This window comes from Crocodylus porosus, unplaced genomic scaffold (assembly GCF_001723895.1).
Source record: "Crocodylus porosus isolate Cpor-Errol unplaced genomic scaffold, CroPor_comp1, whole genome shotgun sequence".
Lineage (NCBI taxonomy): Eukaryota > Metazoa > Chordata > Crocodylia > Crocodylidae > Crocodylus > Crocodylus porosus.
This window is the reverse complement of record NW_017728943.1, coordinates 126239432-126258246: the sequence shown is the minus strand read 5'-3', so window position 1 is coordinate 126258246 and position 18815 is coordinate 126239432. Positions and strand designations below refer to the sequence as shown.

At 38.0% G+C, this 18815-nt stretch overlaps 1 protein-coding gene across 4 annotated transcripts in view; it reads left to right on the top strand.

Moving 5' to 3' along the window:
* Positions 1-18815, top strand: part of ADGRG6 (adhesion G protein-coupled receptor G6) — a 157672-nt gene that overhangs the window by 97991 nt on the left and 40866 nt on the right. For all 4 annotated transcript variants that reach the window (XM_019550157.1, XM_019550158.1, XM_019550156.1 and 1 more), the window contains 5 exons: positions 11095-11237; positions 11706-11820; positions 14735-14796; positions 15149-15356; positions 16258-16423. In XM_019550157.1, coding sequence (XP_019405702.1) covers positions 11095-11237; positions 11706-11820; positions 14735-14796; positions 15149-15356; positions 16258-16423 — 694 coding nt within the window. The remainder of the gene's footprint in view (positions 1-11094; positions 11238-11705; positions 11821-14734; positions 14797-15148; positions 15357-16257; positions 16424-18815) is intronic.

The window sequence follows — 18815 nt, the reverse complement described above, 5'->3', positions numbered from 1 at the left end:
CTTCCAGCCCTAATGTCTATGAAATCTATGAAATCTATGAGATTGTTGCTGTTTCAATCTCCAATTTATCCCACTGTGTTTACTTTCATATTGTAAGGAGTTAGTACAGCTGCTGTAAAATTAATCTAGCTATATTACAAATGTTCTTAACATCTAATAATGGATTGCTGGATGTGTGCACAGCAAATAAACAAGCCTCTTCTTGACACTTTACTCCTCACATGTGATTCCCAAGTCAATGTGACTGCATATAAGTTTTATATTGAACAGTTTTTTAGAACTGTACAATATAAAAAGCCTGGTAGCAAAAACAAATGGAGTCAATGAAAATGTTTCTTTTGACTACAGTGGCCTATGGATGAGGACCAAAATACTATCTTCATTATGAAATATTTATTTTAAATGCTTCTTATGTCATACATGATGAAAGCATACTTTATAGAATCTTGTGTTGTTGTATTATACATACCACATAAGACCAATAGTAAAACTCATGTTAAATTCTACCTTTTAATACGTTGGATAACCTAATCAAAGTTACTAGTATTGCATGGTTTAATAAAGGTTGACATTTAACCCAATGGGTATTCTGTGGAAAATTAGAAATCATACTGCCTATCTTTGTAGAGTTGCTTGGGAGGGGGGTTAGTATTACTATACTAGCATGCTGTTTCATTTTCATTGCCACATACTATGAAATATGTAGGGAAAATCTGTTCTCTTCCAGTTCTGTGGACTAAGCACATGTACGTTTACCATAACTCACTGCTCCTTTATTGCCAAAAAAGGAAGTTTAGCTTACCATTCATTTTCATTAATCCTATGTCTAACAACCAGTCTTTCAAATCCTTGAGGTTCACATATGTTTAAATATAGTCATTTGCAATATTTACAAAAAGGAAATAATTTAGATCTTAGATGAAGGCCCAGAAAACTACCTTTCTTGTTACTTTCTCCTGATTGTTGACTTTAAAATGTTTGTTAAAATTTTCCAGTTTCAGGTTTGTCTTGGATAAGACTCTAAAGAAGCCATAAGGCCCTTGGAGTGTAATTTCTGGCTATAAAAAGTTATGAGTATAAATCTTTATCCCAAAAACAGTCAACTTTTTTTTTGTTGGAGTGTGGGGGAGTTAGGTTCTTATACTTTGAGGATGATCTGGTGGAAAGCTAGAGCTAATTTCTTCTACTTTTCTTGCTCCTGAAGGTTTTTCATATGTTTTTTGGTAATTAAGTTTTCAGTGATTTAGGTTTATTTTCTCTACTGTGGATGGTTGTAAATCAGTGATTCTTAACTAGGTTGCCACAGCAAACATGATTCACAACATAAACCCAGAGATTTCAAATAGGAATCCATAGTGTTAAAACCATTCCAACCCATTGTGGCCTTTCTGAGGTATTTGCAGTAGAAGAACTGATGTATTATTTTTCTGTAAGCAATAAAAACAAGTGCAAACTAAGCTGGTATTCTCTGAGGGGTGCCTTGAGTCTATTGACAGGTGCCTCGAATCTTAAAAGGTTGAGAACCACTGCCTTAAATAAACCTTATCCCTTAGTTGCAGGAAGCTCTATACTTAATCTGCCTAGTACTATTTCATTTTGCTTTTAAAAATTTTTCATTTGATTCTCCCTCAGATTGTTTTAAAACTAAAACTTCAGTACTAGTCCATAAGCCTTTGCCCTTATCTTCCATATAAATTAACTTATTTGCTTTTGTCTTATTGAATCTTACATTCATTTGGTTTTCTGTAACTTTGTCTTCATATTTCTAACAGATCATTGCCTTGGTTCCTTAAGTTAACCTTTCTTAGTATATGCTCTTTCTCTTGCATTCTCCAGCAATTTTTTAACATTCTCACTCTCTCTCTTCCCCCAGCCTATGTTTCACTCTTTCATGCAATATTTTAAAAATAATTGCTCACAAACTGTTCATCTTTTTCATTTTCACTTCTTTTACTGAATCTTCTTTCAACTTTATTTGGTAGATTGCCAGCTGTAACTTTTAAAATAGCCTCAGCGTTGTGCAATTCACCATCCATCCTACCTACAAGTGAAGGAGTCAGAATCAATAGAAACAGAGTAATTCAGCCTGACAAGTGGGACCTGGCAGTGAAAGACAGGAAGCTGTCATTTTTGTCATGTTAAAAATAGCCATTTTCTAAAAAGGTGTTTTAAAACTCTATTACATTCTGGGGAAGAGCACAAGGAAATGAAAATGTGGAAATGGCTTATTATTCTTATATTACTGAGCTCTATGAGCTGACACAATCCAAAGTACACTATGCTTATGATGTATTCATTGTACATGGTAATGAGGACTGCATGAAGTGCCAAGTCCAACATATCATTATCAGCACCTTGACCCATGTAAAGAACTCTGGATACCAGCAATGTAATATACTGCTTTAGTAGATTATTAACTCTATGAAAAAATGATTTTTTTATCAAAACTCTACTTCAGTGTTTATGCATGCTTAATTTTCTTATCTTATTAGCAATAATCAGAAGGTACCTCTTCAAAGTAGAGTTGAAATTCAAATGGGATATACATATAATAGTTTGTGATCACGGTGGGCTTTGGCTCCATGAATTTTAAAGTTTAAAAATAAAATAAATTTGGCATGTTCTTTCTGCACAAAAAAATTGCATGTATGTTTGTTTCTTTCATTGATTCCTTGCCCTTTTTGACACTACAGTAATACTACACATTTCTGCTACTGCTGCTGCTGCTTTTCCCAGAAAGGTTCTTCAGATCCTAGGTGTAGCCATATGACCAAGGTTGGGTCAGTTGGGTAAGAAAAATGGCTTCTGCAGACCCATTCAGCACCTCTGCTTTCCTTGAGCTGTTTTGGTAACACCTTTGCAGACCTTAAGCTTTGATATCATTTACAAGCTTTTATCCTCTTAACACCCAAATCAGATGATGCTTGTCGCAACTTCCACCACTTGATTGTCATAATGTTGGCCCATTCTCTGTAGTTAATCACTTCTACCATGGAAAATAGTGGTAATGCTACTACTGTTTAACAACTCCTCCAAATAAAAATACTGTTAACCATTGGTTTTGAAGATAAGTTGCTAAACCTAAGTAGAAATCTCTCCTTAGAAAAGAAAAGAGCTGAGAAAGACGGCCCAAGCCCAGGCCCAGTCTTGTCTACTGAAGTCAGTGGGAGTTTTACTGTCAGTTTCAATGGGAACACTCAAGCTTCTGATGAATTCTTGGTGCTAGTTGTTTAATGGAATGTGGGATGGGAAGGATCCTTGAGATTAGAAAGACTTAGACACAGGATGTTTACTGTGAGCTGACTAATTAGCTCTGTGATAAAGCATCAGCATCTATGTGCGTTAGGCCAGAGTAAACTAATTAACTCCACTGTAGGATAGCACTGCCCAACACAAGTACTATCATACAGCACAGTTAGTTACTCCACTGCACCACATATGTAGTTGCCAACCAGAGATGTCTGGGGCATGAGGGTGCTACAGTGTGGAGCTCCCTGCTGGCTAGCCCCGCACTATAGCACCCTCATGCCCCAGCCAACCCCTCTGCAGTACATTGAACCAGGTCAGAGCAGCTCTGGGCTGCCTGGCTGACTTCCGGGCTCCTGCTCGCCAGGGCTTCACCACTTCAGCTCAATGTGCTGCCGTCTCAGCACATTGTAAACAAATGTAAACAAACTGCACTGGGGTTTACTGCGTCAAACTAATTTCACATGAAGACACACCCATTATTTAGAAATGTAATGGCTTCTGCCAAGAGTCAGCTGCTTATGGGCACTATACTCTAATTTTTATTGTGGTTTCATAAATTATCCTTCATCCTACAAATGTGTGAGAAAACAATGTTGGAACTTAAACAAAAGATTATGGAGGAAATTGACATAGCTGTAGAAAATCCTATTCCTCCTAACTGCTTTCAAATATATTATCAAATATAAACACCATCATTTCTGCAAAGTAATGTAGTTGTGATGTGAGTTCATATTTTAGAACATCTCAAGTCCTATAGCTAGGATTTTCAGTCACCCAGTATAGATCCAAATCTGCTCTCCTTGAAGCCACATTTTTCTATTGAATTCAATAAGGGCAAAAATGGAACAATAACAAAGATTTTGAAAAAATCCACATTTTTTTTAATTGTTGTATTTATGTGTAATTTTTTTGCTGTGAAAATTATGCTGAAAGTTCTGAGGACTGAAGTCCTCTTGATGATGCAAGGTTATTCTAAACCAGTATGCTCAAGTATGCTTTAATCCTGGTTTGTAGGGGGGGACTTTTGTAGGTAAGAGGGTGACAAACTGCAAATCCGTCAGCTTTGGCCATTAAGAACCTTAGATTTATCTCCCAAAGTTTTCCACTGAGACTTTCCATTGACTTCAGTAGGAGCTGGGTTGGTCCTGAGGTTATCAGGCTAACAATTGTAGCTGTGTGTGTGTGTGTGTGTGTGTGTGTGTGTGTGGGAGCGCGCGCGCATGCGTGCATGTGCATGCACGCATGTAAGTGCATATGTCTGTGTTTGGGGATTTTTCATCTTAGTATTTTTTTTAATACATTCATGAAAATATATAATATCGAGCCATTGATGACTACTAGGTAAGGATAGTGATCATAGAAGGAAATCAGGTAGATCAGGCATGACTTGTTCATGATGAATCCATGCTGGCTGTTCCTGATCACCTTGTTCTTCTCTAAGTGCTTCATAATTGATTGAGGACCTGCCCCATGATCTTTCCAGATACCATGATCAGGCTGAAATGGTCTTTAACAATCCAAATTATTCTTCTTCCCTTTAAATATGAGCACTATATTTGCACTTTTCCAACAATTTGTGACCTCAGCTGACTTTTGTGGGTTCTCAAAGAGGATAGCTAATAGCTCTGTAATTTCCTCAGCTAATTCCTTCAGTAACCTAAGGTACATCCCATCCATGCCTGCCAGCTTGAAAGCATCTAGCGTCAGTAAGTAATCCCTATCCTTATTTTCTACTCCAGGCTATTTGCTCCTTCCCTATCTTTGATGTCAACTGCAGTCTGGTAGCTGCCCCAATTTGTGAAGACTGAAATGAAAAAGGCATTATATACTTCAGCCTTCTCTGCAGCATCCATTTAGTTTGCCTTCTGCATTTTGCAGTGAACCTATTGTGTCTTTGGTCTTATTTTTTCTCTTGGACAAACTTGTAGAATCTCTTTTATTGGCTTTTATGTCTGTTGCCAGTTATATCTCAAATTGTGTTTTGGCCAGATGCATTCATAGATTTTCAGGGGCTCAAACTGGCTGAAATAGGACTATGCTAGGACCACACAGGTGCCTAATAGTTGAATAGGGTCTGGCCCTAAATTTGTTGTGAATTGGGATAGCAGTGATCACGGTCTAAGTTAACCCTTGATGGGATCTGGCACAGTTGTTCAATAAAGTGCTCTAACAAATTGCTTTGGATTAGTACACATCCATCTAGAGTTCACTTAGACCAGGACCTGCCATTTTTAAAGTGCTTTATGTGCCATGAACATCTGTCCTGTTATGATGGTAAAGAGCTTTCTGCGCATTTAAAGCACAATTAAGTGTATCATCCGTACCTAGCCATTATAATCAATTATTTGCATTTCCATACTTGATCTATGTAGAGAAATGCGACACATAGAGCACGTCCAGATGAGCACACACGTGCGTTTCCCTGGGGACACATAACAGCACTTAGTTGTGCCACTGCTGCTTGTTCCTGGGGAACACTTGTGCATGTGCACTGTGGCACACAGTAAGTTACCCTGGGTGGGGTAGGGAAGGTTGGGACCAGCATCTGGGCTGGCCCCAACAGCTTTACCTGGGGGCCTCCCAGGGCTCTAGCAGCAGCAGTCTGGGCCCATGGAGTATGGCCAGCAGCCAGAGTGTGGCTCCAGGCAACCAGGCTCCTATTTTGGGTGGTGCATACGGCTGTCATTTGTACTGCCCCACTTTTTTCTGCCTTGGGATTTTTGACGCTGAGATCTCCCAGCATTAATATTGTGTGTGGACTGACTTGCAACTACAGTTAGTCCCAACTCAGTCCAGATACACAGTGTTACTGAGCAGTAAGTAATTGGGTGTAAATTTGATACCTTCCTAATGCAGGTATAAAATTTACTCTCAAGTTGACATAACTCACCATATAACTGCACAGTACAGGTATGCATGTGTAGATGTGCACCTATACTGTGCAGTAATTTCAGTTACTGCATAATAAATATGCATGTGTAGATGCACCCACCCACCCACACACACACACACACACACGAACAAATTAGTTTGTTGCCCCCCCCCAAGGTATTTGTTTTTGCTTGAATCTTAAACTGAATAATTTAGTGCTAGCTCCTTACCATATTAGTAAAGCTTCTAAATTATCCTTAACTGGAGAAAAATATATATTCTGTTATGATGTGCCACACCATCTGCACCCTCCTTTTCAAAATCCTAGATCTGCCCATATTTATGTCCTCTGTTTTATAAACACATCAGAGTATAGCATGTGCTACCCTCCTCCTTCCCTGCCAGCTCAGTTCATCTGGCTGGTGAAGAAGGAAGCAGGGCTATAATCCTACCTCCTTCTTTGCCTATACCAGGCACTTCTGAATCTTGTAAATCAGGGAGCACAAGGATGTGCACAGCTGCACACAGTAAAGATGATGTTTTATCTTTCCCCTATCTTATGTGCCTGTGCCAGAGAAGTCCCATTGGTAATTTGATTACATTGATATCCATTCTTTAACGTTGATAGGAGTGATAATAATGTCCTCTGTGTGATAAAATTTCATAATACTTTCTAGCAGAGCTATCCTATAGTATCCCATTTTCTGTAGTATTCTACTTGTTCCTAACATAGTATAGGATAAAGGATGATTATGCGTTTTAAAGTTGCAGATTCTCATACTTCCAGCACTGACCCATGGTTTCATCATTGGCATCATTACATGAAAATTGACCCTACTATTTCAAAATAAAGTTTATTGTTATGTTATCAAAATATTCCCATTCTGGGATCTGATTGCTACAAATAGGGAGGTCAGTGCTAAACTAAGAATTATGTCAGTTATCAAGTTACATTATGTTATGATTTTTTTCAGGACATTGCATGAGTCATTTGAGACAGCTTATAGTGCTTGCAATTTATGTAATAATATGTAGACATTTCATGTTATGTGATATGTACATACACAGTATAATACACAATATGTGTAGTACATAGCATCATAGAAAATGAGGGTTGGTAGGGACCTCAGGAGTCATCTAATCCAACCCCCTGCACAAAGCAGGACCATCTCCAACTAGATCATTCCAACCAAAGCTTTGTCAATTTGTGTCTTAAAAACCTCCAAGAATGGATATTCCACAGCCTTTCTAGGTAACCTGTTCCAGTGATTTACCACCCTCCTAGTAAGAAAGTTTTTCCTAATATCCAACCTAAACTTGCTTTGCTGCAACTTGAGATCACTACTCCTTTTTCTGTCATTTGCCACCATTGACAACAGTCTATGTGCATCCTCTTTGGAACCACCCTTTAGGTAGTTAAAGGTTGCTATCAAATCCCCGCCTTAGCCTTCTCTTCTTCAGACTAAATGAGCCTAGTTTCCTCAACCTTTCCTCATAAGTCAGTGCCCCAGCCCCCTAACAATTTTCATTGCCCTCCACTGGACATCTCTAACTTGTCCACATCCTTTCTGTAGTGGGGGGGCCCAAAACTGGACACCACCCCCCGCCACCCTCCAGGGGCGGCCCTGTCCACTGTTTTCCCTGTATCTACAAAGCCAATCATCTAATCATGGAAGTCAATCAGGTTGTCAGGCATGACTTGCCCTTGCTGAATCTATGTTGACTGTTCCTGATCACTTTCTTGTCCTCCAAGTGCTTAAAAATGGATTCATTGAGGACTTGTCCATGATTTTTCCAGGGGCGAAGGTGAAGTTGACTGGCCCGTAGCTCCCTGGATGCTCCTTTTTTCCTTTCTTAAAGATGAGCAGGCACTGTATTTGCCCTTTTCCAATTGTCCAGGACCTCCCCTGATCACCACGAGTTTTCAAAGATAATGGCCAGTAGCTCTGCAATCACATCAGCCAACTCCCTCAGTATATGCTTTGGTAAGGAGGTAGCCTGGACTATACAATTAGACCTGATCTATCATTACTCCTGATGTTTCATTGCCCTTGGCAATTATATGGATGCTGAGTGTCTATTCTGGTTAACTATTAGAAGTTGACATAATTTGGCAGGATCCAATAACCTTTTATCTCTAATTTCCTCTTTGTAGACACCTTGAGAGTGACAGCAATATATTTTTAAGTATAATATAGGTTTTAAGGTACAAGTAGATGAGAAAGGCCAGGTTTTTTTGAGGAGGGAATGCAGGGAGCCCCCTGATTTGAATCAATGGGTGCATCTACACATGCATCAATGCACCGTAGTTACTGCACATTAAGCTTAGTACCTGTACTAACAGGTACTAACTCAGTGCACAGTAACTGGTGCTACTGTGCAGCAGCCAGCACACATCTTTGTAGTGATGCTAATGCACAGTAAATTAGTCTGCTGCATATTTAGCATCCCATGTAGTACCCAGTGTGTAGTAACATTCATTGGTCCTCTAAAAATAAATGCCATATAAACCTCTTTTCCACTTTTGGCCCTGTGCTTTAAAAAATGTACTAGCCATTCATCAAAATCCTCCACAATGAGCACCATATAGATTTCATTGTTCTGCATTAACATTCAGTTGAAAGCAATAGAATGCTGGGATGAAGCCGGTATATCTGAGCAAGCTTGATATATCTAGGAAGATTTGAAATTCTTCTGCAGCACTAAATATGTTGTGGCCATCAACATTACAGCAGATAGGTTACTGGTTTTAATATTTGATCAGCAATGTAATTAGAAAATGTGCATATTAGTACAAGAGCAATTAGATTTTGTTCTTTAAAAAAAAACCCTAAATAAATGTACATATATATGTATGTGTATATGTATGTATACGTACATATAATCCAGAATATAAAGTGTGCCTTGTTTTTGAAAAGCAGGATGAAGAAAAAAAAGATTATTATGTAGAAAGTAACTGAGCAGCAGGTAGGGACCAAATCCTGCCCAAGTTTTGCTCTCTGTAGACACATCTACATGTTCATTAATGTGCCTTAGTTACTGTACATTAAGTTTAGTACTTAGTTAACTAAGCACAGTAGCACCAGCACATGGCTTTTTTTGTGATACTTACTGCACAGTAGCCTAACTTTGTGCAGTAGCATATTAGCATGGGTTTTGCCTGGCACACTACTGCACAGTGTTATTAGGCTACTGCACAGTAAGTGTCTCATTTAGAAATGCCCTTTGAGTCACCTGCAGATTTTACTTTTACTTTTGCCCATAACCAGAAACTGTTCTTACCGTATTTCTCAAATACGTTACACATCACAACTTCCAGCAGCTGGTTGGCCAAGGCAGGGGGGAGGGGGAGGGAGTAAAGTGTATTCTGTAAGTGAGAAAAAATTGGATTTTTTTTGTGTGTGGTTGTGTGTATCCATATGTATATGTGTAAAATATTAATTTTGTCTATTCACAAATAGTTTCTAAAACAGCAGGATTCATTATTTCAGGTTTTTGTATCTGAATACAGAAAGGAAATGTGTCCTATCTGATTTTTTTTAAGGCTAAACAGTCATCCATGCTTAGACATTCTTCTAATGTCAGTTGTTCTCATGCCACTCCACTAATGAACCTACTTTGAAAATGTCTGTCACATCTATCCCACTTTTAAAAGATGTCAAATATAAAGAGAGTTAATTCTGGTAGCCAACAGCAACGTCTGTGTAATAAGCTGCAGTTCTTTCACTTTACCTAATTCAGGTAACATTGGAAAGTCCTGCCCTTAGCTGTCATCATAGAGGTAGCTTTCCGGGCGATTCTTGCAAATGTAATCCTAGCTTGTGTAGGCAGGCATACCAAAAAGTACCCTCCAGTACACTGCCTACACAGTTCCTCCCTTGTGCTCTCCTTCCTTAAGTGGTAGCAAGACCCTTCAACCAACCTCCCCTTTCTCCCATCAGGGATTTCTGGTGAAAGCAGCTTTGTTAAATCCATTCCCTCACTATATGTATGCTGGCTGTGTTCCTACTTCTCAGGCTGCCCACAGTCACTTTAAAGCCAGGAAAGCCTGTGTTAGCTCAGATTTCTGGGATATCTGAGAGCAAAGTGAAGACAAAGACGGCTTCTAGGAGGCTTGCTTCTCTTGCCAGGCACTGCACCTTTCAGCACCCATAAAGCCCTTCTGAGAGGGCTCCTGCATTAATGATGTAGCTCCCCTACTGCCAACCTAGCACAGCCTTAGGTGTACTTTTACATTCTCATCTCACAGGTATTTTTCCTCTGTCTCAGGGGCTATGCATATGCTAGGGAGGTTGCTGAGTACAGGGGGGTTATGTCATTTGAGGTTCAAAACTGTCTTAGAAAGGATTTTGAACCACTTTTACCTCCCCACCCCAAAAAAACAAAAATCAGTGGGTTTCCATCAGACAAATTAATATTATTCTAAGTCTAATTTTTTCTATTCAACTGAGCAAACAAGCCTTCCTAATTAATGTTAAATTTTCAGAATTGACTAAGTGAGTTAAAATCCCAGAATCCCATTGAAAATCAGTGGCATTTTGGCTTTCAGATCACTAACAGCTATTTTATGTAGGCATTTAGGACCTGTAGAGAGTTAGGCATCTAGACATTTTAGAAAATCTTGGTAAAAACACAGCTGTATCATTAGCCACCTAAGTATCTTAAAAACCTGGCCTTTAGGTTTCCTTTAAAAAGTTTACATTCAGTCTTCTATAGCTACCTGCCTGATGGTAACTCAAAGTGGGATTCCCAATACTCCCTAGTTTGGAGAGCTATGTGGTTATGAGAAGAATAATTTACAGGTAAGGATCAATATGGCCCTACTTATGCCCTCCATACAGGAAAAGCCTTTTTTATCAATTTTTTAATTACTACCAGTAATTAAATTTGAGACACTTTATTTAAGGTACTTTAATATCCACGTATTTGTTCTCTCACATTCTGACTCAAATTCTTGTGTAATTTTCCTTGTAGTTTTGTGGTCAGGGCTCTTCTTGTTTACAACTCTACCAACAACATCGACTTAGAAGAGGAAGCCATCCGGGAGAAACTCATAAGCAATAATAACACCATAGGGGATGGATTAAGGCTTCAGACAGTAGATGTTAATCCAGTAGGTATGTAATGAGTCTTCAGCCTTGGTGTTCTGTGAGCTTTATTTGTTTTCTCCAAAATAAGTCCTCTCTTGTTTGATTAAATAATCCCTGCAAAATCCAATAATCCATTTCCAGTTTGTACTGCAGGTGGGAATTTGGCTACATTTGGATAAAAATATACTTAAAGTCTATCATAGAAGACTCTCTTACTTATCTGTCTAGACTGTTAAAGCAGTGAGAGGTCCATACTGTTCAAGGAGCTATGCCAGCATAAAGCAGCTGATAACCCAGCTGATACCTTCAGAACAAATACTGCAGTCTGCAGTATCCAATCATTATGTATCCATTATATACACTCACTGATTATGCGGTTGGCAATTACAGAATGGTTAATCATGTGGCATAAGGTAGACTTATAAAATAAATGATATACTTGATAAAACATAGAGTTAAGATCCATTCTCATACTTGTGTATTGTTGTTTTGTAGAAAAATGTTTAGCTGAAGAAAACCCTCCAAATTATTTCTGGCCAGATACTAGGCCCATGGTGACAAACTTCACATTTTGCCAAGGGAGCTCCACTCAGATTGCATCAAGAATGTGGTAAGGATTCAAATACTTGGAAAACCATTCAGAAGCTGTGAGTTGTCTAAGGTAGAACTCATTCACAGTTTATTGGTTATGTACCTTGAACCACTTTAAGCCTGTGTCTACCTTAGGCCATGTATTGATCAGTAGTATTTTAAATAAGCTTTTTTCATATTGTGAGGCAAGCAGAAACAATGTGGTTGCAGTAGAAATACATTATTAGTAATGACCTGGAAATGGCACAAAGAGCCATTGCTACATCAAGGTGTAATGAGGCCTACAGTTGTTATTTGTTCAAAGTGACTAAAACACTTCTCACTGAACAGATCAGCTTCCTAAATATCCTCAACTCATGACAATTATTAACCATCAGAAACAATGTTTATAAAATCAACACAAGGCACAGCGTGGTGAGTTGTATTTTAATTCGGTTTGTACATCACCAAAACTATTCCCAGCTAAATTCTTATCAAGGAATTATTACTTTTGACTGATCTTGGGACACCTCATATAGTGTAAGGAAACTCTGACATTAACAGTTTGGCAGTAATGTGTCATAGGGAATGAGGTTGTTCTTGTGTAGCTTATGATAATTTTAGACATGAGTTTTTAAGGTTTCAGCTATGGTACAGGTGATTCATAGGTGTCCATGGGTGGCCGCATCTGCATGAGAAGCTGACTGTGCAATCGTTACTGGAGTAACCAGCATTACTGCACAGTAGCACCACCAAATGGCTTTTAGGTAACACTGACAGTGCAGTAGCTCATTACTATTACACAGTAGTGTCACGTCACACTTTGTGCCACGTGACACTACTGCGTAGTAGTAACGAGCTACTGTGCAGTCAGCATTTTGTGTAGACATGACCAGTAAGTGATTTAAACTCAGTTTCCCATCTGTCTGTAAAATGGGGATTATTCCTGCCATTCCTCCACCCTTTGTTTGTTTTGTCATTTCAGCCTATAAATTTTTCTTAATATCTATTTGTACGTTATTGAATGCAATAAGGCTTTGTTCTTGTTTGGGTATCTTAGTTATGCAAATAATACTAAGCATAATCTTTAATATGCTAGCCATAAGCAATAAAAACAATCGGCTTACCTGCCTACACTGTATCTGGTATATGATCTGAAAAGATCAGTCCAGATCTTTTGCTTTCTGAAAACAACATGGTAACACAAGGGTCGACCTCAAGGTTTTATGCCAGACAGGAAAACAACCAGAGTTGTATCTAACTAATTTACTTCCTCAGCCTGTTAATTTTGTATGAATACCATTACATTGTGACCGAACAATATTTGTTTCAAAGTAGCTAGTGCAGGGGTCAAACTGTGTTGATGTATAAGCCATAAAGTCATTAGAGTTGAGACTTCTGGCCTTTACTGCCCCAGGATTGCTTATCTTAATTGCTCATTCATGCTCTACACAAATACCTTTGATTGTCAAAATAAAATAGTTTGTAGCCAAAATTAATTTATTCTTCCTTGAGTTAAACTTTTCTTGCTACTGCCTCCATTAACTCTTGCCAATAAACAAAACAAAACAAGAATGATGTGGTTGCTCATGATTAGCTAGGAACTGGAGTCAGTTACCCAGAAGCCTCTCTGATTATATCTATATCATATCCCTTGTATGGCACAAGCTTGCTTTGCCCACCCAGTCTTCATAGCCTTGGTTTTTGGCATACTTGACAATAGCTACCAGGAACTCCCAAGGAGTGGTTTCACCAGTGCATTTCCAGGATTGTATGTGCTACTGGAAGTGGGTGGACTAGGCATACTTGTGCCAGGATGCACGTGTCCCTCTTTAGACATGCTGTTGATGTGGTGTATATAAACTGATGCTTTCCTACATTCATAAAAGAGGGCATTACATGCTTAACTGTTATACTGTACCAAGACTTCTACATGGGAGCAGAAAGAAATATATGCCTAAGATTTATATGCATAGGACTTGCACAGCAGGAATTCATATTAAGAATCCTGCTATCTGGTATAAAAATGATGGGGCATGATTAAGGGGAAAATGACATAGGAATTAATCAAAATCAATTGATATTTTTATCCCACCTCATCCAAAAGCACAGTCATATTGCATATGAATTTTAAACCTGTCCCAGGCATGCAGGAAAGTGTTCAATATAATAATATTCTGTGCTATTAGGTCCTCCTCAAACCCCATGTCATTAGGTTTGAAAACATTGGGTTACAGTTTCAGCAAGGCCGAAGTGACAAATAGTAGATGTTGTTGATAATGCATAAAAATTACACACCCAGTGGTAGAAGAAATATTGGAGAGACGGTATCTACTTAGAGTGTATAAAGATACATAAATTAAAAATAAAGCTACACACATTCAAAAACAGTGCATTAAAAAAATAAGATTATTCTATTAAACAGTCAAAAGTTAGTATCAGAGTTCAGCTTGCCTTTTGTGGATCCATCATGATACAAACTTGAATGATTTGTTTGCATGCTACTATGTCTTCTTTTTTTAACAAACGAATTCATGGAAATCCTCAACTACTGTACGGTTTTATAAAATCACTTAAAATATTTATTCTCTTCACTTAGAAATATCTCATTTGCTGTAGTATTCCTTCACTTGAGCATATTTCTTGGATTTGTCATGCTTTTTTAGCTTTCTTACACATCGTACTCTGATTATTTGCACAGGATCAAAGTTGTCAGAATATATTTGTTCTTGAATTACTGTGTACACACATCTTACATCTATGGTAGTTCATGCCCAGTATCAGTCACATGTCATTAATTTTAATTGGGGTTGTGTTGCTATCTGAATTGTAAGTTCAGTGTAACAGAATGAACAAATGTGACAAATGAACACCCAGCATTATTTTGCTTTGTTATGCTGAATTATGTAACATGTGGCAAACAAATGTATGTTCTGAAATGTTTTTCTCTTTAGCGATTTAGATCCATACAATTATACATCATATTGGAATCCACCTAATCTTAGAAACTGCACAGGTAAGTAGAATTTCTTTTATATCCAAGAGCATTCCTGCAGTCTTTGGTTGCAAAATCAATGAGCAGAAAAGATTAAGGAAAGAAAAGAAGGGAAAATATGCATATCCCCTTTATTTCACATCCTATAATTTCTCCTTCTACAAAGTAGTATAAAACATGGTGAAATTAGGGAAAAAACCAAAAGAAACAGAAGGGCATTATATAGGAGTCATCCATTCCTATATATGTTATATTAGTTGATTACTATATTGATACAAATAACATTGAATACATTCTAATTCAAGCAGGGGGTGCTTGAGAATTCGCCTATATCCCTGTCTTCTTATAGTTTCTTTTATCTATGCCACTGCAGAAAATGCAGCTGATATAGCCAATCAGCTTCTGAATCTCACTGGTGAAGGACAGCAGCTGACCTCAGACAAAGTAAATGATGTAGTTCAGAAGCTCAAAAAAATTGTGAATGATGAAGACATTGATGAATCTTTGGGTTCCACCGTGGTGACCATTTTTTCCAATATTCTCACCAGTTCAGACAGTGTTTTGGCTGCATCATCTTCTGAGTAAGTATATATGAATTTCAGGAAGAAGATTGAGAGAGGATTTCACTACCCGTCTGGATATGAAGTCATAAAAACCTCAAGTGTTTGATATCAAGATAGATAAGCTATAAGCAATTCAGCTTAAATATTTTGTTTAAATTTCATGAAAGAAGTTTTTCAAATAAGTGAGATTAATCAGAGATTTACTCTTATGGGGTATGTCTACACATGACGCTACATCACTGTAATGGCGCACTATGGTGATGTAGCATTGGCAGGCAAAAACTGTGATGACAATGTAGCTGTGCCATAGTGACATGCTCCCTCAGTATAGCACATTGCTATGGCAATGTAGCAGCTAAAAATAACAGTATGCCGCACAGACGGTGCAGTTCAGGCTGTTACTGCTCCATCATTTAGTACTTCCAAAAGGAATACTAAATGGTGGTGCAGTAACAACAGCACCATAGGGGCACATGTAGATGTGTTGAAGATATTGCAAGACTGAAATTAATTGGCTTGATAAAAGGTTGTTCTGGTGCTGCTTCAAGACAATTCCAAAATAAAGTTATATCATACAGTATAACTCTTAATATTATTGTAATATTATTCTAGGCTAAAGAAAGTAATGTCAGATGTGCAGATCTCTTCCTGATGTAAATCAGCATGACTGTGGTTATGCTTTCAAGCTATCTACAGCAATTTATACCCATTGAAAATCTGGCCTGGGGAATTCAGCTATCCAGCTCCTGTTGAGTTTACAAAAATAGTGCAGAAGTACAGTCAACACTCAGAGAAATGGTCTAAAATGAACACACTCACTTTTCTGCTGCTGTAATACAGGTGTAATTTTTTCTTTGGTTTGGTTTTCTTCTTGTCAACTTTGTTGATTTTTTTGTAATAATTTTCTTTATGTTTTTAGAGCTCTAAAAACAATTGATGCCTTAGCCTTAAAGATTCAGTTCACTGGGACATCTATGAGTATTTCTACTCAGAATCTAGCTCTTGGAGTTTCTTCCATGAACTCAACTTCATTCAGAGGTTCTTCCTTCAGTGTTGGTTCTCAGAACAATGCTTCAGATTTTCAGGTACAGAACAAGCAGCATTAAGTCCTTCTGGTGTCCAGAATTATTATTATATATGTATGTCCTAGAAGGGCATACATGTCACAATCAGAATTATATATTTCTTTTCCTCCCCCATTATTCCAAATGAATTAATTTAGTATTTCTCTAGATGACAGGAAATCCAGGCTCAGTTTTCTTTCTGATTCTTACATATTAAAAATGTTTTGTTTGAATATTTCAGATGTGTTCCATTTGAAAAATTTTTCAGCCTCTAACAGTTTCCTGAATTGGACTCTAGGATTATATTATACTAACCAAAATACTTCATTTAACAGTCCTGCATAACTTCACTATAAACTGCCTTTTAGTTTCATAGTGTGCTGGTGCTGCTTCTTGGGTTAAATGCACTTATAGATATAAAAGAACAGCTGATGATACTGGCAACATGTATCCTATTGCTGAGAATCATAAGTTTTTGAAAAATATTTAGCAAGAATAAGGGCTAAGTTATATTCACTAATCTACAAATATCCCCATTTCTTTATAACATGAATGAGTCAAAGGCAGTGAATTTCAGACTTCAGATTGTATGTCACTTTTGTAACTAAAATTCTACCTATAGAGGGCTGAGAGAAGTTGATTGAATGTATTCCTAGGTCACCTATAGAAAATAATTGTAAATAAATTATACAATTTATCTGTGTGTCTATGGGTGGTATTAGACACACAGATAAATTGTATAATTTAACCTTTACATGTACGTACGCTCAGTCTTAACTTTGGTTTCTGCCTGGAATGGTACAGAAACTATCCCACTGCTCTTTATTTATTTTATCCAATGAATAATAAATATGAAGTGAAGAAAGGCAATTAGGATCAGGGACTGAGACTCAGGGCACTTCCTTCTTTCCAAGGCAGTGTCCGTCTCACCAAGTCACCCTTGTTTTCCTCCTCCTGATCTCATATAACTTCCTTTTGTAGGTGCACAGTGGGCCATCTTCAAGAAAAAGGCTAGTGGGTGCTTTAGGAAATGCCAGAGCCATACCTGGTGGCTAATGCAATATGTGGGGAATGGGCAATGCAGATTTACCTCTGAGTGAGGGGCCTGGAACTTGGGTCTTCTGCTATTGGGCTAAAAATGAGTAGACCTTTTCCTCCAAACTCACTATTCATGGTCTTTCTGCATCTAAAGTTTTAAGATTTATCTAGCACCTTGCATGTTCCTCAGTGATCCTGCTCTACAAATGGAGCATAACACAATTGGAGTGCTGCCTTCTGAGCATGTTAATAAGGCAAGTGCAGCACAAGCATGGAAATATCCATGCAGATAGATTCCAAGCTCTGCATAAGTGCCATAAATTGCAGGAAGTGACACTTAAGTGCATAACAGTGGTCTAGGACCTAACCCTAAGTGTTTGCATTCAGTTGTATTGCAGAATAAGTCAAGTTTGCATGCACATGAAGTTCAGGACTTCATAGTTGTTGTGATATGCACTTTAGTAACCTCCAACAGTGATTTAATAGTGATGTGTATTATGAGCTGTGTTGTGAATTGTGTGTCCCCCACAGAGGTTAGTTCTTTAGTTTTAAATTTCATCTATGAAAAATAGTAAAGAAAGCAGAGAGTGATCAAAATGAACAAAGTCCTCCATTGCTATGGTATTGAAACACCTCACAGTCATTCATGCATGTACCCTTGAACTACCACATGTGGTATGAAAGTGCTGTTAGCCTCATGTTTCTACAGGTAGAAGACTGAGGCACAGAGAGCCTAGAAGCCACATTTCTAAAGGTATTTAGGCTCCTATTGGTGCAGGTAGGTATACAGTGGTATTTTATTAGGTGCCTACCTTTCATTTAAATTAACAAGACAGAGATGTCTCAGTCCTTCTGAAAAAACGTCCTAAATAACTACTTGCATCTTAGAGCACCTAAGTACATTTAAAAATCTGGCCCTAATCACTATGTCCATGGCCACCCAAGAAGTGTGGCAGAGCAGGGTCTGTCACTGCTCTAACCATGGAACAATACTTCCTACATTTTTGTGTGCAAATCTTCTTTGGAGGCTTATGTAGAAAGGGGCAAGCAAAATAATCCAAGATGAAATCTTACTGCTAACAAATAATCAAACCTGAGGAGTTAATTCCTATATTTGAAGCCAAAGTTATGCAAATGGTTAACAATGCTAATCACTACAGCATAAACATCTAAACAGTTACTGCACTAATATAAAAGAAAAGTGTTTTCTAGTATAAATTGGCCTAGATCCAGTCCTAAATAACTTACCACTTGGGTAAAGTAGCATGACAAATGTATGACACTAGATTTCATAGATTTCATAGACATTAGGGCTGGAAGGGACCTCGGGAGATCATCGAGTCCAGCCCCCTGCCCAAAGGGCAGGAAGTCAGCT